Raw genomic sequence first — 20,977 nt, forward strand, 5'->3', positions numbered from 1 at the left:
GCTCCCTCCCTTGTGTAGAGGGGCTATGTCTGCTACTTTAACACTTTAGTGCGCGCGGCACTTGCTGAAAATAAAGCGGGTTGTGCGCGCGGCGTTCTGGGCGCTCAAGCGTAAACACTAAAAAGTGTATAATCTTTTCACGCTCCTAACATCAATTCTCGAGCTACGTTTTTCATTTTGGTATCAATGCGTTGGCAATAAAATTCTCTACAAGATCATATGCATAAAATGTCACCAAAGCATTTGCTATCCCACCACGAAGTAAATAAACACGAAGATGATTCGCCGTGACACCCAAACAGGAAGTTAATGTTCATACTCTTTCGTTTGTTGCCAGCCTCACAGTCATCCTACAGCGCTTATTTTGATATCACTGAACTCGCAATAAAATTCCCCACCCAGCCATATGCCTATCAATGTCTAATTATGTTCCGCACGAGTGTGGGAACTGGGCGAAGCGTTAGCCGTGATTTCAGCAGCGACGACACTGTTGTGATGCAGCGCTTTGAAAGTTTATACTTATTTCACTGTCCTGACAATATTTCTTGAGCTACGTATTTCATTTTTATAGCAATGTGTTCGCAATAGAAAGTTCTATAAGAACATGGGTAGAATTAGCCAACAGAGCGTCAAATAAATTTGCGGCGAATAAAATCTTATGCAAATCTTTCGCGTGTTTGTACCCGTGAGAGTAAAAAGTTTTTACTTTGCTCATGTTTTTTCAAGTTTATACTTGATTCACACCGTTTTTTTTTTGTATAGTGTTCGGAATAAAATTCTCTACACAGACATATGCATATAAATGTAGAATCATGATCGCGGCCAACACAAGAGTGTGTGAAGTGGGCGATTACCCTCGTTGTGTCACCAACTCAATAGTCTCTCCTCTAAGTTACAATACATTGCCGTTATCTCAAATAGGCACTGTGCCTATTAGAGAAAACAAAAATTTATTGGCAAACATATTCATACAAACCCCAAGTCGATCGAGTAGTAAATACCCAATATAAAACACGGTCCGTAAATTTACGTCGTGATCCGACAAGCGGTTAAGCAAAACGCCCGTAATTCCAAGTGGAAAATCCAGGAAAGTGTTAAGTGCATCTGGTATCTCCCCCGTGTCCAAGCTCTTCCTCCACACTATACTGAGTGCCTGTGCTACCGGCACTTTGCATTTCTTTATAAATATTGAATTCCATGAGTCTGGACCTGGGGCCGAGTGCATGGGCATGTTTTCAATTTCTTTTTCAAAATTTAGTGCGCTCGTGTTTATATCAGTTATATTTACAGGGGTTTGAATATCCCGCATAAAGAAATTGTCTGGATCTTCCACCTTCATGTTGTTTATTGGAGTGCTAAACATGTCCTCATACTGCTTTTTTAGGATTTCACTAATTTCTTTGTCATCCTCCGTGTATGAACCTTCACTTGTACGAATAGGTCCAATACTGGCAGTGGCTTTTGCTTTTGATTTTGCATATGAGAAGAAATATTTTGGATTTTTCTTTATTTCCTGAATTGCTTTCTGTTCTAACTGCCTTTCTTCAGTTTCATATGAGTGTTTCAATTTCCGCTCGATTTCTTCAATCTCCCTATTTAAATTATTCCTTCTTTGACGGGAAATTCGTGTCTGCATAAGTAGTTCCGTTATTTTTTTCCTGCGTTTATAGTGTCGTCTGCGTTCTCTTTCTATGTTAGATCTCTTTCTGGCTAACCTCAAAGGAATATGTTTCAGACAGACTTGATACGCTTCTGAAGTCAGTTTTTCTATTCCTTCTGTAGGACTTGTATTATTTAGAACAGTTCCCCATGGAATGTTTGTAAGTTCCCTGTTTATTATCTCCCAGTCTATCCTTTTATTATTAAAATTGAATTTACTGAATAGCCCCTCTCGCTTTATCAACGTTTTAGGTCTATTCTGAGTATTGATGGTCGTTTGCACTTCAATGAGTTTGTGATCTGAGTATGTGGTATCTGATATTGTAATGTCTCTGATAATGTCTTCATTGTTCGTAAAGACCAGATCTAGAATATTTTAATTTCTCGTTGGCTCCGATATCTGCTGATTGAGTGTCATATAACGTTTTGAAACTACTGACGGTTTTGGCCTCCACCACCTTCTCACCTAACTTGTTCCATCTACCACTCTGTTTGCGAAAGTGAATTTTCTTATATTTCTTTGGCATCTTAGTTTAGTTAGTTTAAATCTATGACCTCTTGTTCTTAAAGTTCCAGGTTTCACAAAATCTTCCCAATCAATTTTATCAATTCCTGTTACTATTTTGTACATAGCGATCATATCACCTCTTTTTCTTCTATCTTCTAGTTTTGGCATATTTAATGCCTCTAACCTCTCCTCGAAGCTCTTGCCCTTCAGTTCTGGGAGCCACTTAGTAGCATGTCTTTGCCCCTTTTTCTTTTCATCAGCAAACATGTTCATATAATTCTGAATTCCATCTGGCAGATCATTTATGTAGACAATGTACATCACCGGTGCAAGAACTTAACCCTGTGGTACTCCACTTGTGACATTTCTCCAGTCCAATACATTGCATCTGATTACTGCTCTCATTTTTCAATCAGTTAGAAAATTTTTCATCCATGTTAGAAGCTTACCTGTCACCCCTCCAATATGTTCCAGTTTGCAAAACAACCTCTTATGTGGAACTCTGTTAAAGCCTAAAATCTCTGTGACTCGATCATAGAAACTGAGTAAATTCGATACACAGGATCATCCAGATCGAAAACCATACTGTCTGTCTGATATTATATCATTTCTCTCCAGGTGTTCTACCCATTTAGTTTTTATTATTTTTTATATTACTTTCACTATTACCTTTGTCAATGATACAGTTCTATAATTGAGGGGGGGGGTCTTCCATGCTGCCACCTTTGTAGATTGGAACTATGTTAGTCTTTTTCCACACGTCTGCTACGACTCCTGTACACAGGGATGCCTGAAAGATCAGGTGAAGTGGAATGCTGAGCTTAGATGCACATTTTCTCAGAACCTATGGTGAAACTCCATCTGGGCCAACTGCTTGTTCTTTCTTAGCTCCTTTAGCATATTTTCCAATTCATCTCTAGACACCTCTATACACTAAGTTGTTCTCTGGAATTCTTATTGTGTCTGATTCTCTGAATATTTCATTTTGTACAAACACACTTTGGAACTTTCGTTTAATGTTTCACACATTTCCTTTTCATTTTCCGTGAATCTGTTTCCCATTTTCAACCTCTGATATTATCCTTTACCTGCAATTTGTTGTTTATGAATTTGTAGAATAGGCCGGTTCTGTTTTACATTTATCCGCTGTACCTTTTTCAAAATTTCTTTCTGCCTCTCTCCTTACTGCCGTATAGTTGTTTCTCGCATCTTTATATCGCTGGTATGTTTGGGGGTTTGGCCTCTTCCTATATCGATTCCATTTTTGTGTCTTTGGGTCTCTGGCCCTCTCGCAATTTCTCTTGAACCAATCCTGTTTTCTGGCCCTGTATTTCTGTTTTGATATAAATGTTTGAGTGCCTTCATCGTATATATTGCAAAATTTGGCATACATTTCCTTTACTTCCCTGCCGAGCAACAAGTCTGTCCAATTACACTCATTAAATTTTTTTCGAAGTTCCTCATAGTGACCTCTCTTGAAATCGAGTTTATTAACTGTTTCAATGTCCCCATTTTCTTCTAGATGGTATCTTAAAGCATATTTAGTGTCTAATAGGACATGATCACTCTTTTCCAAGGAAGGAAGGTACTGGATGTTAAATATCTCCTCTTCTTTCCTGGTGAATACTAGATCCAATACTGACGATACATCTCCTTTCCTCATTTTTGTGGCCTGCTTGATGTGTTGATACAAGAATGTCTCCAGAATGAGGTTCACAAATCGGCATGTCCAAAAGTCCTCTGTTCTACCTTCATAGGCCTCCCAGTCTATTGCTTTAAAGTTGAAGCCCCCCAGTATCAACAGTCGTGATTTATCTTTATCTGCTTGTACAATAATATCTCTCATGACCATTATGAGGCCCCTCTCGTTTGTCATCCAGTTCTTCCTTTGTCCGTGTGTTGGTTGCTGGTGGGCTGTAGGTATTTAAAATTATTAGCTTATCATCCTGATTCCAGACCTGCAATGCCATTATGTCAATATCTCGAGGGTTTTCAAATATTAACTGTCTTCAGGTGTTCTTTCACCAGCACAGCCACTCCTCCTCCTTTCCTAGTTTTCTTGCCACGTCTCCAAACTGAATAGCCCCTTGGGAATACGACTTCATTTAATATATTTCCTTCATGTTTCGTCTCTGATAATGAGACTATATCTGGGACCTTGAGCTGAATTATATCTTGCAACACCAAATTTTTTGACCTCACTCCATCTATGTTGGTATATACAACTTTCTGGAGCATGTTCCCTTTCCCTTTGCTCTTTACTCCCCCTTCCACTAATGATTTTGTTGCCTTTTTTATGTACCATTTCACAACCTTTCCAGTCCTTGACACTTTGTAGAAAAAATAATTTCTATCTTCTTTATTTCTATCCCCATTTAGACGTTTTGCTTCAATGAGGTTCATTTTCAGCTTTTCTCTGTCTTCCTTTGAGAGGTCTTGTCTTATTGACCAAAGTTTGCCAACCTCATCACTATGCAATTTCCTGGCATTTCTAAGCATTTCCATCATGTTTTTCACTCCATTAAACGTCACCCTAAAGGGACAGTTCTTGTCTTTCTCGTATAGAATCCAGATTCTATATGTGCTGGCGTTATGCTGCTTGAATTCACCAAACCAGCTTAGTGGTTCATTATGGTGTACAAAAATGTAGATAGTTACATACTGTATAATGTGTTTATATAGTGTAATAACAGCAAAAACAGCATGTTTTATTGTTCAAAGAATATAATATTTAAATGATATTAGTGAAAAGACTATATATATGTGTATACCAATATTCTATACATTCTATGATACAATTAATATTACTGACAGCCCAATTCAACATTGCACTTGAAAAATCCATGGCAAAACATTCAAAATATGAAGAAAATATTGTACTGTATGAGCTCATTTATCTTGATTCCACTAAACCAGATATTTGGGTTATATGGCCAAAGTCGCATCTGGATAATTTTTGGCAAAATTTCACAATATTTGGATAGTAATCCAGATAACCGGAGGTTTGGCTGGATACCACAGACAGGAATAGAGTTTAAATCAAGTCCGGATAATTTCCTGGCAAAACTACCAAATCCAGATAACTGGAAATTAGGTTACATAAATTTTCAAGAATTACACATTTATTGATTTTGTTGATCATGATCGGTGTCTCCTTCGCTGCCGCAGCTTCATCACCATCTGATGTTGGATCAGCACTGGGGGACTCGCTAGTTGGTCGAGCAGTTGTGAGGGGAGCATGAACATTTCCTCAAATGTTCCTGATACGAGAGATGACTAAGCTCTGGGATGATTTTTGTTGCCCGGTGTTGCACCTTCTCCAGAGCAACGATGTCTTTGTGAAGCACTCTTGTGGAAGATAATTTCAGGGAACCACCAGGGCTCCTCCAGATATTTGCATTTCAATACACTCAACATTGTTTCTTCAACCAAACGAGCTATTCTATAAAAAATAAAGACACAACTGAAAGGAATGACTATATTAGCTGGTTTTCATTACCTTTTGAGCATTAGTCAGCCATTTGCTTTTAAAAATAAGATAAGTTGCAATTGTTGAAAGCAACCTATTAATACTTACTTTGTGTGAATATGTGGTCATCCCTACACCCATGGCCAGGCCCCCTAATGTTGCTTCTGCAACCTCCAGACACACAGCCAGTGTGTATCCTCGGGGAACTAGGTAGGATGTCGCCTGACCCACGCTCACCATGGGCTCCACACGGACAGTCATTTGGGTCGAGTTTAATTCCAGGATGTCATATAGAGGAATGCTGATCCGGTGGCACAAGTCCTATATGGTAAAATAACACTTTAATAATATTTATAAACTTGTTTCCAATAATCTTTGAAATAATTTATTTGTTAATCAGCTGTTATCAAATTACTTCAGTAGTACATTATTGTAAATGTGGTAAAGGAATTACAGTTTCACTATTTGGTCTGTATTTGTGCTGCTAAATTAATTGGAGATCTTTGAAATTTGATGAACCTAAGCATAGCCCAGCACTACCTACTGTTTTCAATGATTTGTGTATTCTCTTTAATAGCTCTTTATTATCCTAATTATATTAATAAACTAACTAAAACAAAAAATATACTGTAATATAATAAGCATCTGCTATTTGAGAAATATGTTATTGGCACTAGTTTTCAAAACAACGCGGCCTAGTCCTCTCGACACAGCACCATGTGCTTTTCATTTGAATTCGTCGCTACAGTTCAGTGACCTACGGCCTTGAAATAATAAAATTAATAAATCCTTTCTAAAGTATTTTTATAACACTTATTATCTTATTAATGTCGCTAAACTAAATATACAACCCAAAAATATATAATATGAAATAAATCCAATATTTGAGAGAAATTTGTTACTTGATCTGGCTTAAACTTCAGCCTACCGTAAGGTGTTTAAACCTAGTTCCTAAATAGTCACCCACCCACACTGCCAGCCCAAATAGCAACCCATCCGCTTGCCCAAATCCACCCACCCTGCCCAAATAGCCACCCATCCGCTTGCCCAAATCCACCCACCCTGCCCAAATAGCCACCCACCCACACTGCCTGCCCAAATCTACCCACCCCACTCACTCACACCGTCCACCCAAATCCACCTGCTCTGCCCAAATAGCCACCCATATGCCTGCCCAAACCCACCCACACTGCCCATCCACCTGCTCAAATCCACCCACCCTGCGCAAATAGCTGCCCGCCCAAATCCACCCACGCCGCCCGAATAGCCGCACACCCACACCGCTCACCCAAATAGCCGCCCATCCATACTGCCCACCCAAATAGCCGCCCATCCATACTGCCCGCCCAGATAGCCGCCAATCCACCCTCCCCGCCTGAATAGCCATTTACCCAAAGCCGCCCACCCACACTGCTCACCCAAATAGCTGCTCATCTGCCTGCCCAAATAGGTGCCCATCTGCCTGCCCAAATCCACCCACCCTGCCCGAATAGCTGCCCACCCTTCCACTTACCCAAATCCACCTACCCCGCTCGAATAGCTGCCCACCAACATCGCCCACCCAAAATAGTCACCTATCCACACTGCCCGCCCAAATAGCTGCTCATTTGACTGCCCAAATCCAGCCATTGCGCCCAAATAGCCAGCCATCCACCCACCGCACATGAATAGCTGCCCACCCCACACTGCTCTTCCAAATATCTCCCCATCTGCCAAAGCCTGTCCGCCAGTCAGTCACCAATCCATCCATGATGATGCGATTGATGTTCAAAGATGAACATTCCAATTTTTAGTGCTTGTGAAGAATAGTTGGAAAGATTTAAGAATAGGTATAATTTTAAGAACAGGAAAATTGCCGGAGAATCATTAACCTCTTAATTGCACCAGCCAACAAAAGTTGTTCTGAGAGTTGTATTTTTTTTTAATTAGGCTATATTTTAATGTTTTTTTTTTTAATATTTTCATCACTCTTTGTGTTTTGAAATGGAAATAGTTGAGTGTGGAAACATTTTGACATTAACCTTACCTGATCATTTTTAAAAATAACAAAAATATATCCTTAACAATTGCACTATGAAGTTTTTGCCAAAAACATGTGCACAGTGCAGAGGTTAAGTAGCTGAAACCCACACAAAAGCTGGTGCAAACATCTAGAACATCATGTGTGGAGTGTACAGTTAGAACAAGTGTTAAAATTAAAGTTTCAGTAATTTTAGTGTACAATAGTTTTCATAAACTGTATTGTAGTACTCAACATACAGCAGAGCTACATAATCAATACAGTGTTAATTGCATAATACAGTACTGTACATATTCGATGTACTGTAATTACCTAAGTAATTACCTAAGTGTAGTTACAGGATGAGAGCTACGCTCGTGGTGTCCCGTCTTCCCAGCACTCTTTGTCATATAACGCTTTGAAACTACTGACGGTCTTGGCCTCCACCACCTTCTCACTTAACTTGTTCCAACCGTCTACCACTCTATTTGCGAAGGTGAATTTTCTTATATTTCTTCGGCATCTGTGTTTAGCTAGTTTAAATCTATGACCTCTTGTTCTTGAAATTCCAGGTCTCAGGAAGTCTTCCCTGTCGATTTTATCAATTCCTGTTACTATTTTGTATGTAGTGATCATATCACCTCTTTTTCTTCTGTCTTCTAGTTTTGGCATATTTAATGCTTCTAACCTCTCCTCGTAGCTCTTGCCCTTCAGTTCTGGGAGCCACTTAGTAGCATGTCTTTGCACCTTTTCCAGTTTGTTAATGTGCTTCTTAAGATATGGGCACCACACAACAGCTGCATATTCTAGCTTTGGCCTAACAAAAGTCATGAACAATTTCTTTAGTATATCGCCATCCATGTATTTAAATGCAATTCTGAAGTTAGAAAGCATAGCATAGGCTCCTTGCACAATATTCTTTATGTGGTCCTCAGGTGATAGTTTTCTATCTAGAACCACTCCTAGATCTCTTTCTTTATCAGAATTCTTTAAAGATTTCTCACATAATATATAGGTTGTGTGGGGTCTATGTTCTCCTATTCCACATTCCATAACATGACATTTATTAACATTAAATTCCATTTGCCAAGTGGTGCTCCATATACTTATTTTGTCCAGGTCTTTTTGAAGGGCATGACAGTCATCTAAATTTCTTATCCTTCCTATTATCTTAGCATCATCAGCAAACATGTTCATATAATTCTGTATACCAACTGGTAGATCATTTATGTACACAATAAACATCACTGGTGCAAGAACTGAACCCTGTGGTACTCCACTTGTGACATTTCTCCATTCTGATACATTGCCTCTGATTACTGCCCTCATTTTTCTATCAGTCAGAAAATTTTTCATCCATGATAGAAGCTTACCTGTCACCCCTCCAATATTTTCCAGTTTCCAGAACAACCTCTTATGTGGAACTCTGTCGAAAGCCTTTTTTAGGTCCAGATAGATGCAGTCAACCCAACCATCTCTTTCCTGTAATATCTCTGTGGCTCGATCATAGAAACTGAGTAAATTCGATACACAGGATCTTCCAGATCGAAAACCATACTGTCTGTCTGATATTATATCATTTCTCTCTAGGTGTTCTACCCATTTAGTTTTGATTAGTTTTTCCAATACTTTCACTATTACACTTGTCAATGATACAGGTCTATAATTGAGGGGGTCTTCCCTGCTGCCACTTTTGTAGATTGGAACTATGTTAGCCTGTTTCCACCCGTCTGCTACGATTCCTGTACACAGGGATGCCTGAAAGATCAGGTGAAGTGGAATGCTGAGCTCAGATGCACATTCTCTCAGAACCCATGGTGAAACGCCATCTGGGCCAGCTGCTTTGTTCTTACCGAGCTCCTTGAACATTTTTTCCACTTCGTCTCTAGACACCTCTATGTGTTCTATGTTGTTCTCTGGAATTCTTATTGTATCTGGTTCCCTAAAGATTTCATTTTGTACAAACACACTTTGGAACTTTTCGTTTAGTGTTTCACACATTTCCTTTTCATCTTCCGTGAATCTATTTCCCATTTTCAACCTCTGAATATTATCCTTTACCTGCAATTTGTTGTTTATGAATTTATAGAATAGACCTGGTTCTGTTTTACATTTGTCCGCAATCCCTTTTTCAAAATTTCTTTCTGCCTCTCTCCTCACTGCCGTGTAGTTGTTTCTCGCATCTTTGTATCGCTGGTATGTTTGGGGGTTCGGCCTCTTCCTGTATTGATTCCATTTTTGTGTCTTTCGGTCTCTAGCCCTCTCGCAATTTCTATTGAACCAATCCTGTTTCCTAGTTCTGCATCTCTGTTTTGGTATAAATTTTTTTGTGCCTTTATCATATATTTCACAAAACTTGCCATACATCTCATTCACTTCCTTGCCTAGCATCAAGTCTGTCCAATTATACTCACTAAAAAAATTTCTAAGGTCACCATAATGTCCTCTCCTGAAGTCTGGTTTTTCAACTGCTTCAACCTCCTTATTTTCTTCCAGCTTATAACGCATTGCATACTTTATTCCCAAAAAGACATGGTCACTTTTACCCAAGGGAGGAAGGTACTGAATGTCAAATATCTCTTCCTCCTTCCTGGTAAATATCAAATCTAGCATGGAGGGAACGTCCCCTTCCCTCATCCTCGTAGCTTGTTTAACATGTTGATACAAGAATGTTTCCAGGATGAGGTCTACAAATTTACAGGTCCAAAAATCTTCTGTTTTAGCTTCATATGCTTCCCAGTCTATGGATTTCAAGTTGAAGTCACCGACTATCAACAGTCGTGATCTATCGTTATCCGCTCTCGCTATAATCTCTCTCATTATTGTTATAAGACCTTCACGTTTACTATCTAGCTCCTCCTTTGACCATGTGCTGCTTGGCGGTGGACTATATGCATTTATCATCATTAGTTTATCATCCTCATAGCAGATCTCTAGTGCTATTATGTCAACTTCTTGTGGATTGGCAGTCATTATTTCCTTCACCTTTAGGTGTTCTTTTACCAGCACAGCAACGCCACCGCCTTTCCTAATTTTTCTGTCCCGTCTCCAAATTGAGTAGGCCATCGGGAATATGACCTCATTTAAAATTACATCTTCAAGTTTTGTCTCCGTGAGTGCAACAATGTCTGGTGTCTGCAGCTGTATTACATCACTTAACTCCAGTATCTTCGATCTCACTCCATCTATGTTGGTGTATGCAATCTTCAGGAACTTGTTCCCCCTCTCCTTATTCTTCACTCCCCCTCTCTCTATTGATTTTGTTGGTTTGCCTTTATGTACCACTTTACTGACCTGCCTACCCCTATCACTTTGTAGAAAAAAGAATTTATTTCTTCTTCATTCCTGCTCTCATTTAAATGTTTTGCCTCGGCGAGGTTCAGTTTCAGCTTCTCTCTATCTTCTTTTGAAAGATCTCGTCTTAATGACCACCCTTTCCCATCCTCATCCCTTTGCAATTTTCTAGCATTCCTTAGTACTTCTTCCATCTGTTTGGCACCGTTTAGGGTGATCCTCAAAGGTCGATCTTTCCCTTTTACGTACCTGCCTATTCTCCTGTAGTCGCACACATTCTCTCTGTTTGTAAGACCTTCCATGAGGCCAACAATTTTATCTACTACTTTAGCTTCTTCTACAGCTCTTTCTGACCTAGATGTTATCGCCTTTTCTTTGCAGCCAAAAATGATCAGGGACTTACTCCGATCAACTGTGTTTTGCACCAACTTCGGGTTAGATGCCAATTCTTTCCTCACTTCTAGCCTAATGTTTGATTTATCTTGGTTGCTGCAGTGTTTGACTTCCTTTACTGCTTCTTCTATTTTTTCCTTCTCCTTGGCCACTTGCGCATAAGTGAGTTGCATATCTTTCTTGCACTGTTCTATTCCCTGTGTAACTTCCTCCATCTGTGCTGACAAAAGCTGTTTCTCCTGTTGAATTTCCTTGCCTAACCTATTGTAGTCATTTATGTTTAAATTTACTTTAACTTCTTCCAAAGCTATTTTTAAGAGTTTATTTTCTTCTTCCATGGCTTTGCAATTTGTTTCCAATTGATTCTTATCCTTGCGCAAGTCTTTCACTAAACCCTCAAGACATAAAACTTTGCTATTCAAATGGTCATTACTTTCTTTCAATTTACTAATTATTTCTACATGAGAGTTCACTATAGTATCTAAATTTACCAACTTGTTATGTAGACTACTAATATCAATGCTTTCTTCATTGAATCCCTCAAAATCAAGCTCTGTTTTGTTTTTCCCCTTGCCAGTGGCCATCTTGAATGTTCTTCTCTGCACTGTAAACACTAGGGCAACTTTTTCTCATCCGATTTTTCACTTCCCTTAGCACTTTCCTGTTATCTCACCTATTTTTCAAGAGCACTATACCTTTATGTTCTCTGGGACACCACTCACTACCATCAACCTGTACTACAATACTTAGGATTGTTGAAATATGCTGGAGCTCCTCTGCTGCAAGTGTTGACCCTAGGGGTGTCACCTATTTCATGTGTTATGTTTTCATGTGTTTCATGTGTTTACTTTGTTCACAACTCAATGAGAATTCAAGATGGATATACTTTAACAATAAGGGAAATAAAACTATAACACAGTATATTTTAGTAGAGTAGTAATATATAGGTACAATATATAATATAATACAATAATGCATTTTTATTGTGTACAAGAAAAAAAGACATTGAGGTAACTGCCTCCTGGAGCCATCATCTCTTGCAACGAATCCATCACCGCAACGAACCAGGGTTGGTCGCATATAGTTCGCCGAAATAAGGTTGCACTGTATTCAACACTGGTTTTCTGCAGAGAGAGCCCCCCCCCCTCCCCTGGCTCCCTAAAGCTACCTAACCAAAGACAAGTAAAAGAGGTATGTCCCCTGCCACAGAGGCCATGGCAAGTTAGTAATGGTGAACAGCCTCAACCGGACACAACACATGATGCACCCCTGGCTGAACCAACCAAGCATCAACAACCCAAAGACCCCTCCAGAAAGCAGTCACCCAATCTTTGCCAGAAAAGAAGGAGACAACTACAAATGAACAAACCTACCACCAGGACCAAAAAAGCAGAAACCCCTGCGCTGGAGGAGAGCAACAAGTGTCCCAACCCGACCCCCAAAGGGCAACACCAACAAGAAAAGAGCCTAAGCAAAACATACCTGAACCAAAGGGGCCACCCCAAACCGAGGAGATGAGAGAAGAGAGAGCACCCGGTCCAACAATCAGGACGGCTCAGGTAGTGCAAGAGCAAGCTGGAGGTGGAACACCACACGAGAAAGCATGAGGAACGGAGCAGGAAGGACACCCACCCCGAACGGAAGCAAAAGCAGCTCCACCAGTGCAGCACGATACGAGACCATAGTACTCCGCATAAGATGACGGTCCTGAAACAGCCAAGAGAGAAAGGACAAAACAACCAAAGCAGAAATCGAAGACAACCTAAGAAAAGACAAAAGGGACAAAGGGACAGCCAGGAAACTACATACTGCCGCCGAGACGAAGCACGCAGGTAGGACACCAACAACAAAGCCACCTGACCACCTGCGGTGAGAAACCTGCATCAGAAGGCCAGACGCAAAGATCGGAGGAGACTGAACCAGCCACTTACCGTACCGGACTGATCTGCTGAAAGAGGAGGAGCCGCACAAAAATTGCCGGGTTCGGAAACCGAGCAAGCAGCACCTGAAACCAAGGCTGGGCCGACCACCAAGGAGTCAACTGAACTACTCTCCCCTGGGAAGTCTCCAAACGAGCCAGAAACCGAAGCAACAGCTAGACCGGAGGAAAGAGGTACACGTAACCCCACCCCGACCAGTCCCACTGAAAGGCATCAACTCGGACGGCCTTGCAGGCGGGGAAGGGCATCACATATACCGGAAGATGCCTTGACCCCGCCGACACGAAGAGGCCCACACCTCCGGGCGCCTGTACGTCTGGCAGTGCCAACAGAACGAGTTGGTGTCAACCATCCAATCCCTGGACAGGGAAAGGAACCGGAACAGGCTGCTCACCAGGACACAGGACACTCCCTGGATATGAACAGCCAGGAAAACCAAACCCCAAGAACTCAGCAAATGAGCCACTCGAAGTGACCAGCCCCAAAGAGACAAGGACTGAAAAGAACCCCTGCAGTTCAGGCAATGAACTGCAGGCGTTCATTGCCCCCACCGGAGAGCATTCTGAACGTAGCTGGATAGTAGAGCATCGAGCAACTCAAACCATCCGAAGTGACAGCCAAACTGCTGTGAACTCTCGCACAGTACTGTGAGCACAACAGAAGGATGGACCCCACCGCCCCCAGCCGGCCTGGAATAAAACGACAAAACGGATTGTGTTCTGTTAGTTCAGAAATTGTAGATCCATCTGCCTATTTTTCTGGTAATTCCTTTTGAACGCATTCAATAACACCATGGTCACATTTGTCAAAGGCTTTTGCAAAATCTGTGTAAATTCCAGCAGCATTTTGTTTGTCTTCCATGGCATCTAATGCCATGGAAGACAAACAAAGTGGTCATAGTGGTCCAGCAACTGTGAGAGGCAAGAGCGCCCTGTTCTGAAACTATGTTGTCTGGGGTTATGGAAATGCTGTGATTCTTTTATTTTGTGATCTTACTTCTTAGCACTCTTTCATAGATTTTTATGATGTGTGAGGTTAGTGCTATCAGTCTGTAATTTTTTGCCACTGTCTTATTTCCTCCTTTATGGAGTGGTGCTATCTCTGCTGTTTTTAGTATGTCAGAGATAATGCCAGTATCTAGGCTTTGTCTCCAAAGAATGTGAAGGGCCTGCAATAGTGGTTTTTTACAGATCTTGACGAATATAGAGTTCCAAGAATCAGGGCCTGGTGCAGAGTGCATAGGCATACTGTCTATGGCTTCTTCAAAATCCAGTGGGGATAGTGTGACATATGATTTGATGTTAGTATCATATCCATGAAAAATTCATTTGAATTATCAATCTTCAGTGTGTTTAGTCGCTCACTGAAAACAGAGTCGTACTGATTCCTCAGTATTTCGCTCATTTCTTTGTTGTCATCAGTGAAAGTTCCATCTCCCTTTCGCAGGGGCCCGGCCCGATGTGGTTTTTGATCTTGATTTTGCATAGAAGAAAAAATATTTAGGATTTCTCTCTATTTCACTAATGGCCTTTTGCTCCCTGACTCTCTTGGATTTTGTATGATGTTTTGTAGGTTTAGTTCAATCGTTTCAATTTCTTTGCCTAGCCTTCTTCGTCGTTCTTGAGATAGGGTGTGACTCAAGTTGTTCTGCGATTCGTTTTCTTTGCCTATAGAGGGAACACCGTTCCAAACTGCATCTCTTCCTCTTTTTTTTTTTCTTAGTGGTATGCGGTTTGAGCATATTTCTAGTGAAAATGAGCCTATTTTTTCCAGGCACTGGTTCAGGTTTGCATTTTCTAGTTGTTCTTTCCAGCTTATTTCTGTGAGATCTTGTTTTATTTGCTCACAGTTTACCTGTTTGTTATTGAAATTAAATTTGCTGAATTTTCCTCCTCTGAGATTTGGGGCTGGTTGTGCAGGTCTACTCCCCATGCTTGTCAGAGCTTCAATTAAGTTATGATCTGAGTAACAGGTATTTGTAATCATTATGTTTCTGATCAGTTCATCATTGTTAATGAAAATAAGGTCCAGCATGTTCTCTTTTCTAGCTTGTTTGTTTTCTTTTGGGGAAGTTATTTTGCTTTGTTCGGATGTAGGTTGCAATTTTAACCAGCTAGTGATCTGTTTTGTTTCGCCGATCTAGCAAACAGACCCAACCAAGCCCGAACCTGGGATGGCACCAATTGGGACTTCTGCCAGTTCACCAGGAACCTAAACCCAGTGAGCGAGAAAAGAATCAGACCCTTGGTCAGCCGACACATGGAGACTGGGGGTCCACACGAGCCAGTCATCAAGGTAGGCCAACACTCGACCCCCCTCCCCTAATAAATGCGCACAGGCCACAACAGCCTTTACCAGTAAACATATTAGGGGGCCGGGTTCAAGCTAAAAGGTAGAACTTGATGCCCCCACAACCAAAACAACGAAACTTAATCAGTCCCTGAACCCTGAATGAATAGGGACATGCCAATACATGTTCTTAAGGTCCAGGGACACCATTCAAGCTAGAGCCTATTGTAGTAGGCAAACCTGGATGAAAGAAGTCATACAGAAGGGTGGGCAGTGGATAAAGCTGTTCAGACCCAAAAGATCAAGGAAGGATGAGGGGTCCACCAAGGCCCACGTCAGGACCAGAAATAACAAGGACACCCACCAAAGGGACAAGGTTGGCTCGACTGCAACTGAGACCAACAATCTACAATGACCAGATGAAGTGCTGAGGAGGCTTCCTGAGCTAACAGACCTAACCCCAAATATGTGGGAGGGATCAACCAGCTCAGCCAAAGACAATGGGAACTAACCAAAATCTACACAAATCGTGGGACCAGGAGCTGGCAAATGGGCCAGATCTGCAAGTGTGTCATGGAGGTGAGTGACAAAAGAGCTGGTAATAGCTCTGGGTGGAACCAGACCCCTGTGATGCATGATTTTGTTTGCAAGAGGAGAAGTAAGCCTCCTCAAGAAGTACAATGGCCCAGGAACCCTCACTTCATCATGAAAAGCTTAGTCCCCCAAAGTACCGTACTTGCCCCGGTACTTTTCCTCATCCTCATATTAGACATAGACAATAATACAAACTATAGTACTGTATCATCCTTTGCAGATACCTGCTTGATGGGGTTCTGGGAGTTGTTCTACTCTCCAAGCCGTGCCCGAAGCCAGGCTTGACTTGTGAGAGCTTGGTCCAACAAGCTGTTGTTTGGAGCGGCCCACACACATACATATCCCCCACAGCCTGGTTTGTCTGGCACTTCTTGAAGAAAACTATCCAGTTTTCTCTTAAAGATAGCCACAGTTGCTCTGGCAATATTTCTTAGACTTGCTGGGAATATGTTGAACATCTGTGGACCTCTGATGTTTATACAGTGTTCTCTGATTGTGCCTATGGCACCCCTGCTCTTCACTGGTTCTATTCTGCATTTACTTCCATATCTTTCACTCCAGTTTGTTGTTATTTTACTGTGTAGATTTGGTACTTGGCCCTCCAGTATTTTCCATGTGTATATTATTTGATAGCTCTCTTTTCTCCTTTCTGGTGAGTACATTTAGAGAGACGAAATGATCCCAATAATTTAAGTGCCTTATCGCATCTTATTAGATGATACTAGAATTTTCATAAGTAGACAATATAAAGGACACAACAAACCTCTAATCTGATGTTAATCAAATCTTTCAATGGGCCACAGAAAATAACATGTTTAATGAAGTTAAGTTCCAATTACAATGCTATGGAAAAACAAAAACATCAAAGCAGAAATTACATATAAAATGCAGTAAAATTACACTTCTAAAAGAAAAAGTAACGTAAAATATTTAGGAGTAATCATGTCAGAAGACCTTATTTTTAGAGAAAGCTACAAAGTTGCTGTCACAACTGCAAGAAAAATGACAGGTTGGATAACGAGAACCTTCTAAACAGGAGATGCCGTACCAATGATGATACTTTTTAAGACATTTTTAAGATATATTCTAGAGAGGAATATTGTTGCACACTAACAGCCCCATTCAAAGCTGGAGAAATTGCTGCCCTGAAGAACATACAAAGATCTTTTACTGCTAGAATCCATTAAAAAAATACCCAAATTATTAGGACTGCTTAAAATGTTAAATCTTTATTCCATAGAGTGCAGGCAGGAGAGATACATAATAATTTACACTTGGAAAGTATTAGAAAGACTGGTTTCAAATTTGCAAACAGAAATGACACCATATGAGACCAGAAGGCATGGCAGGATGTGTAAAATATGCACTGAAAAGCAGAGGTGCAACAGGCATGCTGAGAGAGAACTCAATCAACATCAAAGACTCAAGACTCTTCAACACACTTCCCCTACACATTCGGGGCATAACTGGCTGATCTCTCACAGTGTGCAGTGTTCAAAAGAGAACCTGACAAGCATCTTCAACAATAATACCTGATCAACCAAATTCCCCACCAGACCAGATCGCTTCCAAACGGGAAACAGACCCCCTAGAAAACAACACTTGATCAATAGGATGCCAGCATGGCCTGCCAACACATGAGGGGACGAATAAAATTCTGCCACTGCATTTCTATGAACTGGAGACATTTTATTCATGGCATTTTTATGCCCATTCATAGAAAACACATGTATAAAATAGCTGTGTTTTTATGAAGGGGCCAGGTCTTGGCTCTGGACCCCAATAGGCTAAGCAGAACTTCCACGACCGATGTGACCTATTAGTACGAAGCAATCTCTGCAAGATAGCTTCAGGGAGCCACTGGGGTTCCTCCAGAAATTAACATAGAAAAATATTATTACCATAAGTTTTTTATTAGTTTTATACATTGTGTGATGTCTCAATGTTAATGGACCGTAGAATAGAATTTTAGTACAATAATTTATCTTTAATTGTTTAGCAATGTCAGTTAAACCAACCTTTCTAAAGAAAGTGGTGGACAGAGACTGCCAATTTGGGCGAGCTGTACACATCAATTTCCTTAATGATTTTGGCTGCTTATTCCATCTCAGTACCTGCAGAGTAGAAAACTTAATTAATAGGGTATAAAGGTGATATCTTAATCCTTAATGTGCAGTTATTGTCATAAGTTGATCTCCACAATCTCCTCCAGTCCAATGTATCAGACTGGAGGAATGTCACAAGTGGAGTACCGCAGGGTTCAGTTCTTGCACCGGTGACGTTCATTGTCTACATAAATGATCTACCAGATGGAATACAGAATTACAGTATATGAACATGTTTGCTGATGAAGCTAAGATAATAGGAAGGATAAGAAACTTAGATGATTGTCATGCCCTTCAAGAAGACCTGGACAAAATATATGGAGCACCACTTGGCAAATGGAATTTAATGTGAATAAATGCCATGATATGGAATGTGGAATAGGAGAACATAAACCCCACACAACCTATAAATTATGTGAGAAATCTTTATAGAATTCTGATAAAGAAAGAGATCTAGGAGTGGTTCTAGATAGAAAACTATCGCCTGAGGACCACATATAGAATGTTGTGCGAGGAGCCTATGGTACACTTTCTAACTTCAGAATTGCTTATAAATACGTGGATGGAGAAATACTGTACTAAAGAAATTGTTCACGACTTTTGTTAGACCAAAGCTGGAATATGCAGCGGTTGTATGGTGCCCATATCTTAAGAAGCACATCAACAAACTGGAAAAGGTGCAACGACATGCCACTAAGTGGCTCCCAGAAATGATGGATAAGAGCTACGAGGAGAGGTTAGAGGTATTAAATATGCCAAAACTAGAAGACAGAAGAAAAAGAGGTGGTATGATCACTATGTTCAAAATAGTAACAGGAATTGATAAAATTGATAGGGAAGAATTCCTGAGACCTGGAACTTCAAGAACAAGAGGTCATAGATTTAAACTAACGAAACAAAGCTGCTGGAGAAATATAAGAAAATTCACTTTTGTAAACAGAGTGGTAGATGGTTGGAACAAATTAAGTGAGAAGCAGGTTGAGGCCAAAACCGTCAGTAGTTTCAAAGCGTTATATAGCGAAGAGTGCTGGGTAGATGGGACACCACAAGCGTAGCTCTCATCCTGGGTCAACCCATTTTGGCATATATGGTTGTGGGGTTTTCTATTTTGCTTTCCCGACTGCAATGCGTACGTCACCAATGTATATGTGGCAGACGCTTCACAAAGCTGTCTGAATCCAGCACACAAAATACAAGAGTAACCGTACAGGGCCTGGGAGCAAGGTTGAGTTAGAGTCCTTGAGGGTCTCAGACTAGCCTCACCTGGTCCTGATCCACATTCATTGTTGGAATCTCCTCAATGCTTGAAACACTTTAACACTTTCGCTCGGGGATGACGCAGCATTGCGTCATCCGTTTACTGGCGGTAATGCCGGGGATGACGCAGCATTGCGTCATCCACTTTAAAAATTCGCCAAAAATCAGGTTTTTATCCGATTTTTGGGGGACTGGTTTTAAAATGTGCGCCGATGTCTTCCCATTTTCTTTGTTGAGCCTCGTGGCCCTCAGGCGGCTTGGCACACGCCGTGGGCCCATTGTCTTTGCCCCACTGTTGTGACCAATGTCGCCTCCCCTCGCATCTCAAACGTGTGAACATTTCGGCTATTTTCCGTGGCTATATTTCTTACTGCGGCTTTAGAAACTATCTACGCTTACTCCACGATGGATAGTAATCATGAACAAGGCCCTTCCAGGAAGAAAATTGCGAAAGAAAGGCTTGAAAAGGGTGGGAATTGGGAGTGTAGCAGGAAGGCCTCTGAGCGCTCACTCACGGCTAACGCGTGGCCCGTCTTCAACTCGTCGGCGGTTGGAGCGTGACCAGGTTTTTTTTTTTATATGCTAATGTTCCTCTGGAGAATTTTATTACGAACCCATTGAGACCAAAATGAAAGACCTAGGACAAAAATTGAGGTGACCAGAGTGAAAATAGTGAAAACATTTTATCCCATTTCCGCGCTCCCGGGTAACTCGTTCGCACTTTCTCTGTTTGCTGCGGGTAATTAGCCGGGCTTTTGGAGTTTATATGCATTTAGTGCTGTAGAGAATTTTATTGCGAACACAATGATACCAAATTTAATCTCGTAGAAGGAGAATTGAGGTGACAAAGTTGAAGAGAGTATACACTTTTCGGAATTAACGCGCGCTTCCGTGACATGCTGGGGCCCATATCGCCCTGTCGAGGGGTGGCGCGCGGGGTGAGCGAAAGTGTTAAGGGACTCCTAGGGTCCTCATCACATTTATAGATTAGTGAATAATAGGCAACTCGGTGTTGAAGACACCTGGAGCTGAAGGCTTGAGCAAATAGTTATCAGTATTCAGAATTGGTTCAACGAAAACCCCGCATAAAGCTTAACTGTAGTTTACCTACTAACTTAACCACTAATACGAAGGGTGCTTGATTTACTTTAGATTGGTGTCAGAAAGGCTATGGTTGCATTAACGAGACTCTTGACATCTGACTAATCGATTCGGATCCACTCGTGGAGAAACACCTAACTTAACACAATTGACAGCCAATCATTAACACAGCAAACCTATCTGCCGGTATGCAAAGGGATTACAAGAGTTCCAACCGGATACTCGGGTAATGATGATGCGCAATAAATCACAACGGCACTGTTAATGGGAAAGGCAATAAACATGCACAATAATTAGGTCACACAATAACTAAATGTGTGGTGCATGTGAAGCTCACATTCACAGACGAGTGTAATGTTGTGATACCAC

The 20,977-nt window shown here is 41.0% G+C and overlaps 1 protein-coding gene across 4 annotated transcripts in view; it reads right to left on the reverse strand.

Annotated features, from left to right (window-relative positions):
- The window catches only part of LOC123765283 (delta(24)-sterol reductase), a 100,537-nt gene that overhangs the window by 43,829 nt on the left and 35,731 nt on the right, over nt 1-20,977 (reverse strand). For all 4 annotated transcript variants that reach the window (XM_045753824.2, XM_069335529.1, XM_045753825.2 and 1 more), the window contains exons 3-4: nt 18,164-18,259; nt 5,745-5,957 (exon numbers count right to left, since the gene is read on the reverse strand). In XM_045753824.2, coding sequence (XP_045609780.1) covers nt 5,745-5,957; nt 18,164-18,259 — 309 coding nt within the window. The remainder of the gene's footprint in view (nt 1-5,744; nt 5,958-18,163; nt 18,260-20,977) is intronic.

This window comes from Procambarus clarkii, chromosome 33, assembly GCF_040958095.1.
Source record: "Procambarus clarkii isolate CNS0578487 chromosome 33, FALCON_Pclarkii_2.0, whole genome shotgun sequence".
Lineage (NCBI taxonomy): Eukaryota > Metazoa > Arthropoda > Malacostraca > Decapoda > Cambaridae > Procambarus > Procambarus clarkii.